Source organism: Mytilus edulis, chromosome 3 (genome assembly GCF_963676685.1).
Source record: "Mytilus edulis chromosome 3, xbMytEdul2.2, whole genome shotgun sequence".
In the NCBI taxonomy this organism is placed as follows: domain Eukaryota; kingdom Metazoa; phylum Mollusca; class Bivalvia; order Mytilida; family Mytilidae; genus Mytilus; species Mytilus edulis.
In genome coordinates, this window is record NC_092346.1 from 99,306,809 (window position 1) to 99,317,289 (window position 10,481).

Genomic DNA, 10,481 nt, shown 5'->3' on the forward strand with positions numbered 1-10,481 from the left:
GGGATATATTATCGGAGGAAGATTAAATTAAAGAAAGCTAAAAAATCGAAAGTAGATACATTAGAGGGACATATTATCGGAGGAAGATTAAATTAAAGAAAGCTAAAAAATCGAAAGTAGATACATTAGAGGGATATATTATCGGAGGAAGATTAAATTAAAGAAAGCTAAAAAAAAAATCGAAAGTAGATACATTAGAGGGACATATTATCGGAGGAAGATTAAATTAAAGAAAGTTAAAAAAAATCGAAAGTAGATACATTAGAGGGATACATTATCGGAGGAAGATTAAATTAAAGAAAGCTAAAAAAATCGAAAGTAGATACATTAGAGGGACATATTATCGGAGGAAGATTAAATTAAAGAAAGCTAAAAAATCGAAAGTAGATACATTAGAGGGACATATTATCGGAGGAAGATTAAATTAAAGAAAGCTAAAAAATCGAAAGTAGATACATTAGAGGGACATATTATCGGAGGAAGATTTACTCGAAAAGAGATAGAATCGAAAGTAGATACTATAAGAGGTACATATTATAGAAACAAGATATAGTTGGTGAAAAATACAATCGGAAGTCGATACAACTAGAGGGACATATTATTGGAGTTAGATTTTATTGGAGAGAGATAGAATCGAAAGTTGAGACAACCAGAGGGACATATTATCAGATGAAGATTGATTGGAGACGGATATATACGATCGAAAGTAGATATAACCGTAGGATATTAATATCAATGGAAGATATAATTGGAGAGAGATAGTATTGGAAGTATATACAACCATATTTTTGAGGGCAGATATACTAGGAGAGGAATACGATTGAAAGTAGATATAACCTGAGGAATGTAATTGGAAAAAGATCGAAACGAAAGTAGATTCAACCCGAGGAATGTAATTGGAGAAAGATGAAATCGAAAGTGGATACAATCAGAGGGATATTTTATTGGTGAAAGATTCAATTGAAGAGGAATACGATTGAAAGAAGAAACAACCAGCGGCACATGTTATTGGAGAAAGATATAATTGGAGAGAGATACGATCGGAAGAAGGGACAGCGAGAGTGACATATTATCAAATAAAGATAGGGGGCATACCATCAGATTAAGATATAAGTGGAGAGGGATATGAATTAAAGATCGAAAGAAGATACAATCAATGGGAAATTTTATTGGAGGAAGATTCAAATTAAGAGAGATACAAACGAAAGCAGATACAACCAGAGGGGTATGTTATCGGAGAGATATATAATGAGAGGGATACGATCAAAAGATTATATAACCAGAGGAAAATGTAAATGGAGAAAGATGAAATCGAAGAAGATTCCATCAGAGGGATATATTATATAATAAAGATTTAATTGGATATAGAAACTATCGATAGTAGATTCAACCAGAGAGACATATTATGAGAGGAAGATAACATCGAAAGTAGATTCAACCAGAGAGACATATTATGAGAGGAAGATAACATCGAAAGTAGACTATAAACAGAGGACATATTAATTTAAGATTAAAATAATTCAAGACATATTGTGTGGTATAAAACAGGCCGCATATGGTAACGGTTTTGCTAATTGTTGAAGGTTGTACGGGTACCTTTAGATGCTAATACCAACGTTGTTTTTACAGTTCAGTTGTCTCATAGGCAATCATTCCGCAACTCCTTTATACTAAATAATTCAAGAAATCTTATGTGGAATCAAATCGGCCGCAGGGGAAAAAACAGTAAACGAGGTCTGGCAAGACAATACAAACCGCCGGCATTTTTAATATTGGCAAGTAGGTGTTCTTCTGGTAACAGAAGTAACAAAAGTTCCTCTAAGGAAAATTAGAGTGAACGAGGAGCACGAACCCACACTGACGCTAGGCCATAACTCGAATAACGCTTCCTCGGTACTCGGAGGATAAAATTCAAAACTGGTAACAGTGATGAACCGGCCGCTCTGGTAAACAAGAGAAAGCCGTTTATAAAAAACACAACTTCCCTGTGGTACCACAGTAGAATATTTTAACATATGGTCTAACGTAGAATTATAGGGTCATGACCCCCTGTCATCTTGCAAGATCCCGCCAAATGAGAAGGTCTATACACTCTCATTCCTAACGAAACGAGTTTACTACACCGTACTGAAATATAATTTATATTAGGAAATACTCGACGGTCCGTTTTGCCTGAATAAATCTCTATCTTGAGCTTTTATATTTGGATGACAAATTACAAGGCCATGATTTTCATTCTTCTTGAATATTATATTGAACAGCTGCATTAACTCGTTTACGAGTCGAATTGATAGCCACCTGATTTTCTGAAAAGTGCCAGTATCTACGAGGCAAAATTTCACTCCACACCAAGGAGAGATTTGGCAGTAACACATGTAATTGCATAATGTCCAACCTTATCTGATCAATAAGCTTTTTTCCTTTGATTAAACCCAAAACTTAGAACCCAAATGTATGATCAAAATTTGTGGAGGTGGATAACATCTAAGATTCTCTTCAACTGAAGGAAACATTTCTTTTTTTCATTGTCATCCCTAGCTGGCCATACCAATGAAAATTATAACCTTTTGACTGTTCTCAAGTTTTGACCACCTGGTCTTTTCTTCACGCTTCTGGCCACCCAACATGCTTCCCGTTCAAACGTTAGAAAATTTAGAAGTGACGTCACAATACGGTAACGTCACGTGACAGACAAGATCAAAGTTCAGAATGCAAAGAAAAAAGGGGGGACTCCAAAATAAATGCGGAATTTTAACTTTTATTAAACCTGTATTATCAGTAAACCAATAAACATTATTATGAGAGGAAGATAACATAGAAAGTAGACTATAAACAGAGGACATATTATGAGAGGAAGATAACATCGAAAGTAGACAATAAACAGAGGACATATTATGAGGGGAAGATAACATAGAAAGTAGACTATAAACAGAGGACATATTATGAGAGGAAGATAACATAGAAAGTAGACTATAAACAGAGGACATGTTATGAGAGGAAGATAACATAGAAAGTAGACTATAAACAGAGGACATGTTATGAGAGGAAGATAACATAGAAAGTAGACTATAAACAGAGGACATGTTATGAGAGGAAGATAACATAGAAAGTAGACTATAAACAGAGGACATGTTATGAGAGGAAGATAACATAGAAAGTAGACTATAAACAGAGGACATGTTATGAGAGGAAGATAACATAGAAAGTAGACTATAAACAGAGGACATGTTATGAGAGGAAGATAACATAGAAAGTAGACTATAAACAGAGGACATGTTATAAGAGGAAGATAACATAGAAAGTAGACTATAAACAGAGGACATATTATGAGAGGAAGATAACATAGAAAGAAGACTATAAACAGAGGACATATTATGAGAGGAAGATAACATAGAAAGTAGACTATAAACAGAGGACATATTATGAGAGGAAGATAACATAGAAAGTAGACTATAAACAGAGGACATATTATGAGAGGAAGATAACATAGAAAGTAGACTATAAACAGAGGACATATTATGAGAGGAAGATAACATAGAAAGTAGACTATAAACAGAGGACATATTATGAGAGGAAGATAACATAGAAAGTAGACTATAAACAGAGGACATGTTATGAGAGGAAGATAACATAGAAAGTAGACTTTAAACAGAGGACATGTTATGAGAGGAAGATAACATAGAAAGTAGACTATAAACAGAGGACATGGTATGAGAGGAAGATAACATAGAAAGTAGACTATAAACAGAGGACATGGTATGAGAGGAAGATAACATAGAAAGTAGACTATAAACAGAGGACATGGTATGAGAGGAAGATAACATAGAAAGTAGACTATAAACAGAGGACATATTATGAGAGGAAGATAACATAGAAAGTAGACTATAAACAGAGGACATATTATGAGAGGAAGATAACATAGAAAGTAGACTATAAACAGAGGACATATTATGAGAGGAAGATAACATAGAAAGTAGACTATAAACAGGGGACATATTATCGGAGGAAGATAACATAGAAAGTAGACTATAAACAGAGGACATATTATGAGAGGAAGATAACATAGAAAGTAGACTATAAACAGAGGACATATTATCGGAGGAAGATAACATAGAAAGTGGACTTTAAACAGAGGACATATTATGATAGGAAGATAACATAGAAAGTAGACTATAAACAGAGGACATGTTATGAGAGGAAGATAACATAGAAAGTAGACTATAAACAGAGGACATATTATGAGAGGAAGATAACATAGAAAGTAGACTATAAACAGAGGACATATTGTGAGAGGAAGATAACATAGAAAGTAGACTATAAACAGAGGACATATTGTGAGAGGAAGATTACATAGAAAGTAGACTTTAAACAGAGGACATATTATGAGAGGAAGATAACATAGAAAGTAGACTATAAACAGAGGACATGTTATGAGAGGAAGATAACATAGAAAGTAGACTATAAACAGAGGACATATTATGAGAGGAAGATAACATAGAAAGTAGACTATAAACAGAGGACATATTGTGAGAGGAAGATAACATAGAAAGTAGACTATAAACAGAGGACATATTGTGAGAGGAAGATTACATAGAAAGTAGACTATAAACAGAGGACATATTATGAGAGGAAGATAACATAGAAAGTAGACTTTAAACAGAGGACATATTATGAGAGGAAGATAACATCGAAAGTAAACTATAAACAGAGGACATATTATGAGAGGAAGATAACATAGAAAGTAAACTATAAACAGAGGACATATTGTGAGAGGAAGATAACATAGAAAGTAGACTTTAAACAGAGGACATATTATGAGAGGAAGATAACATAGAAAGTAGACTATAAACAGAGGACATATTATGAGAGGAAGATAACATAGAAAGTAGACTATAAACAGAAGACATATTATGAGAGGAAGATAACATAGAAAGTAGACTATAAACAGAGGACATATTATGAGAGGAAGATAACATAGAAAGTAGACTATAAACAGACTATAAACAGAGGACATATTATGAGAGGAAGATAACATAGAAAGTAGACTATAAACAGAGGACATATTATGAGAGGAAGATAACATAGAAAGTAGACTATAAACAGAGGACATATTATGAGAGGAAGATAACATAGAAAGTAGACTATAAACAGAGGACATATTATGAGAGGAAGATAACATAGAAAGTAGACTATAAACAGAGGACATATTATGAGAGGAAGATAACATAGAAAGTAGACTATAAACAGAGGACATGTTATGAGAGGAAGATAACATAGAAAGTAGACTATAAACAGAGGACATATTATGAGAGGAAGATAACATAGAAAGTAGACTATAAACAGAGGACATATTATGAGAGGAAGATAACATAGAAAGTAGACTATAAACAGAGGACATATTATGAGAGGAAGATAACATAGAAAGTAGACTTTAAACAGAGGACATATTATGAGAGGAAGATAACATAGAAAGTAGACTTTAAACAGAGGACATATTATGAGAGGAAGATAACATAGAAAGTAGACTTTAAACAGAGGACATATTATGAGAGGAAGCTAACATAGAAAGTAGACTATAAACAGAGGACATATTATGAGAGGAAGATAACATAGAAAGTAGACTTTAAACAGAGGACATATTATGAGAGGAAGATAACATAGAAAGTAGACTATAAACAGAGGACATATTATGAGAGGAAGATAACATAGAAAGTAGACTATAAACAGGGGACATATTATGTGAGGAAGATAACATAGAAAGTAGACTATAAACAGGGGACATGTTATGAGAGGAAGATAACATAGAAAGTAGACTATAAACAGAGGACATATTATGAGAGGAAGATAACATAGAAAGTAGACTATAAACAGAGGACATATTATCGGAGGAAGATAACATAGAAAGTAGACTTTAAACAGAGGACATATTATGAGAGGAAGATAACATAGAAAGTAGACTATAAACAGAGGACATATTATGAGAGGAAGATAACATAGAAAGTAGACTATAAACAGAGGACATATTATGAGAGGAAGATAACATAGAAAGTAGACTTTAAACAGAGGACATATTATCGGAGGAAGATGTTATTGGAGAAAGAGGAAATCGAAAGTAGATACAATTAGAGGGGCATTTTATTAGAGGAAGATATTATTGGAGAAAGGGGAAATCGAAAGTAGAAACAATAAGAAGGGCATGTTATTAGAGGAAGGTATAATTGGAAAGAAATGCAATCAAAAGTAGATACCAGCTGATAAAAATCAGTCCTTTCGCACTGTTCCACTAGTTAAGCCTCGGCGACAAAAATATTGACAACAGAGTAAAGTTAAAAACAGGATTTTATAATTGGTCTAAAATGATATAAGATACCTTTTGTTTCTTTTTTATTTATATTTTTAAATATTTGATTAGGACAAATTAGTAAATAAGAATGTCCAAGATGGTGTCTAACATAAATGCTTAGATGAATGCTCGATATAGGATTTCTATCTAAATTAAATGTTTTATTTATATTGGAATGCTCAACCATCGAGAAACCTGACTTCGTACGGTTCCTCTATCCTGAATCCGACTTGACCGTCCATAAAGTAATGAAGATGTGGTAGTTGTATAACAACGAACTTTCCTGGTCTGACATCTTCCCATGTGAAGTAAGGTTCTGGTTTGTCGTAGTCGAGGTAGAAGGTCAAAAACGATTCCTTACTATTTATATCCTACAATAATGAGTAATGTTTTAAACATGTCATCTGTATTATGAAAGTATTGAAGAATTACACTGAAAAGTTAAATATCAATTGACAGCTAAAAGTATTAAGAAGATCAATCAAACCTCATTACTATATTTGTAAGCCTTTCATCTGTATATGTGTAAGCGTCAATTGTATGTCCGGCAATAAATATGTGTCCTTTCATCATATATTTGTCCTAGTCTACACAGTCCCCCGCAAAGTTAAACGCCACCTATTTTTTTCGATTTCCTTAAAATTAATATCAGGTATTCCTCGAAAAAGAGAAAACATTAAAGCAGCGATTTGGCTAACATGTACTATAAACAAACCATAACTTAATTTAGGTAACTTATGAAGTTTCTTATGCATTTACATTTTGTGTTCATAGAAAAGTGCAAATTACACAAATCAGAAACGGAAAAAAAGTTTTTACCAGAATTAATCATCCAATATCATTAAAATTCTCTACAAACAATCTTTGGAATATTCGGCAACTTTAATGTCAAAATTTGAGACAATTGGATGTGTAACCACCTATTCTAGTAGAGTTCCATAACACGGCGTCTCATACTCTGTACAAGCCACCAGCACCGAATGGAGTCGTTTAGAAAATTTTATTTTGATCATAGTCAATTTTTTCCGCTTAACTCATATTCTGCCGTCTACAGAAACCGAATCTCATCTGAGCAATGCTTTTTTTTTGCCAGCTTCTTATGTTCAAGTGTCGATGGTCATTAGCCCATTTAAACCTGATTATACGGTGCCTGGTTGTTAGGGCAGGTCTCCTGACAACACGATGTGTTCTTATATTGCCTCTATGAAGTCGATAGACCAATGTTCGAACACTAACAAGACCACCTGTAGGGCAGCGGTGTCTAAGCTGTAGGCAGGAGAAAATAGGTTGGATTGAGCATGATCAATACGCAGTCTGTTATCACGAAGGGTAGTTAAACGGGATCTACCGGACCTTGGTCTATCATTTATAGTTCCTGTTTCAACGTCTGTTTAAAAGTCTGTTTAAAAGTCTGCCAATAACGCATTGATAAACATTGAAATGGTTACCTATATGTTCCTAGAGCTCCTATCGGCATTTGACATGCCAATTGTTTGCCAACGTTCTGTCACAGATAAGTTACGCCATATTACAAAATGACTTAATGGAGGTCAAATGCCACCAGTACGCGAAACAATAGGAAGATGATTTAAAGGTATCGAAACAGTATATTTGTAAAGTTGAAGCTGACCTTTGATAAAAATTGCCAGTTATATTTCAGTGGTGCTCAACTTTTGGCGGACTATAGACGTCACAAATCTATGGGTTTTTTTCTTAAATCTGTGTCCTTTTCAATTAAGGTATGCACTGTCCTATTTGTTGTCGCCATATATACTATAACAAAGTCTCATTAGTCATACCAATTTTTTTGGTAGGTCGTTACATCAGTAAAGAAGTTTTGAAAACAAACACGGTTAAATAGACTTGAGTATCATCACGTCAAAAGACACAGATCAGAGAGCCGGATCAAGATTTGACTCTTATAAAAACAAGAATGTGTCCATAGTACACGGATGCCCCACTCGCACTATCATTTTCTATGTTCAGTGGACCGTGAAATTGGGGTCAAAATTATAATTTGGAATTATGATTAGAAAGATCATATCATAGGGAACATGTGTACTAAGTTTCAAGTTGATGTAACTTTAACTTCATCAAAAACTACCTTGACCAAAAACGTTAACCTGAACTTCGCACTATCAGTTTCTATGTTCAGTGGACCATGAAATTGGGGTCAAAATTATTTGGCATTAAAATTAGAAAGATCATATCATGGGGAACATGTGTACTAAGTTTCAAGTTGATTGGACTTCAACTTCTTCAAAAACTACCTTGACCAAAAACTTTAACCTGAAGCGAACGGACGGACGCACGGACGAACGGAGGCACAGACCAGAAAACATAATGCCCCTCTACTATCGTAGGTGGGGCATAAAAAATGACAAACAATAAATTCTAAACGTTATAAGTGTGCTTTTTGTGTTGTTATTTTTCTTATGAACGGAACTAAGATTCATGAAATAATATCGTAGAATAATATAAAGTAAAGAAACTCGGATAGAAAAGTGAAAAAAATATAAAATTCATGTTTTAAATATGAATTTGTAATTTAAGTTGAAGATAACACATACGGAATGAATGAACATGGCGAAAACAAACTCATACATAATAGAAAATAACATTTGATCCAATGAAAAAGTGCTTCCACTTAACAAATTCAGTTACTCACTTAAAACTACAACAGTGTAAATGAATATACACTGAACTTTTATGTTAACAACTATGCTTATAGAGGTCACGCATTATTTACAAGTTTCTAGTTTGTCAGTATGTTGTTTTGTTCTTAAATGCCCAAGGAAGAGGGGGTTGGTTGTCTGAAAACCCGGTCGCATTCTGTATATGTCCATCCGAAGTCAGGAGCCTGTAATTTACTAGTTGTCTTTGTTGCTTTGTGTCATATTTTATATTTGACCTATAATTGCTAACTTCTATGTCAACTGATCTCTTTGGGGAAGTCGTTTTGTTGGCAATCATATACCACTTCTTTTACTTTTTTTATATAAAGATAAAATAAATACCAAAATAAATATTGCATGGCGAAATACATAAGGATGATATCCTTCAATGTAAGCCAGAAAAACAGCATCAAATCTAGGAGCTGGAGAGAGAGTATCCAATGAACAGATAACATCCTTTCCTGGAAACAGGTTCTTGGTCTTAGTTTTGGCCGATTCGTACAATGTACTTGTGAGTGGTATCTTAGGAAGATTATCTGCTTCTACCAATGGCCGTTGTACATGTTTTTCATTGTAGTTAGCGTTTTGATCAGTTTCACCACACATCTTTTTATGAGTTTTCCAGTCAGCCTTTTGACATTTTTTAGAACAATACAAAACTTGTTTACAAGTTGAACATCTCTTAGCTTCCCCTTTACCACACACAAAGCATCCTCTGTCTAATTTCTGTGATTCCATTAGCTGTAACATACAAATAAGTCATGACAAACCATCTGTTCTCTAAAGCGACCAGACACACTAACACCTTAACATCCATAGTTTCATTACATTATCATTGTTCATAAAAAAAACATGATTCCAAAATTCTATTATTGTTCATAAAAAAAACATGATTCCAAAATTCTATTTATACCCTTTAAGACTACTGGTCTATGAGCATGGATATCGGCCAAGAGCAATGGATAAAACTTTTGATACATATTGTACACGTTAAATATATTGAAAAATAAAGGGACATTGTTCAAGACTATGTTTAAAGAAAGGCATTGCCTATTTTGGTGGCTATTGGTAAGCACTGGTAAGGGAAATCCAACTGTGTCAGTAGGAATTATTCTACAGACACGCATTTTTTATGAACAGACTAACATATAAAAAGCAAATTTAATTTAAACATTTTTTTATTTTGATTTTTTCACATAATCAATGTCGAAATATATATTCATTTGTTTATTTGGGGGGAATCTGGATTATATTACAGACTATATGTCGGCTAAGTATCTCATATGCGGGTATTTACGTGTCAGACATTTCGAGTAAACATTTTAAGGTGCGTTTGAAATCAACATTTTGAAACTGTAAAAATCTAAGTTGTTGATTCTCATTGTTTAAGAAAGCACATATTACTAGAGAGCATAAAATTGTTATTCTCTGATTAAAAAGTAAATCCTTCCAACAAGCAGATA

The 10,481-nt window shown here is 33.6% G+C and overlaps 1 protein-coding gene across 1 annotated transcript; it reads right to left on the reverse strand.

Annotated features, from left to right (window-relative positions):
* Positions 1-6,367: 6,367 nt before the first annotated feature.
* Positions 6,368-9,767, reverse strand: LOC139515004 (uncharacterized). Its single transcript, XM_071304563.1, has 2 exons — positions 9,361-9,767; positions 6,368-6,714 (listed from the first exon to the last, which is right to left on the reverse strand). The coding sequence occupies exons 1-2, from the start codon at positions 9,754-9,756 to the stop codon at positions 6,523-6,525; spliced, it is 588 nt and encodes a 195-aa protein (XP_071160664.1). The 5' UTR covers positions 9,757-9,767; the 3' UTR covers positions 6,368-6,522.
* Between the last annotated feature and the right edge of the window lie 714 nt (positions 9,768-10,481).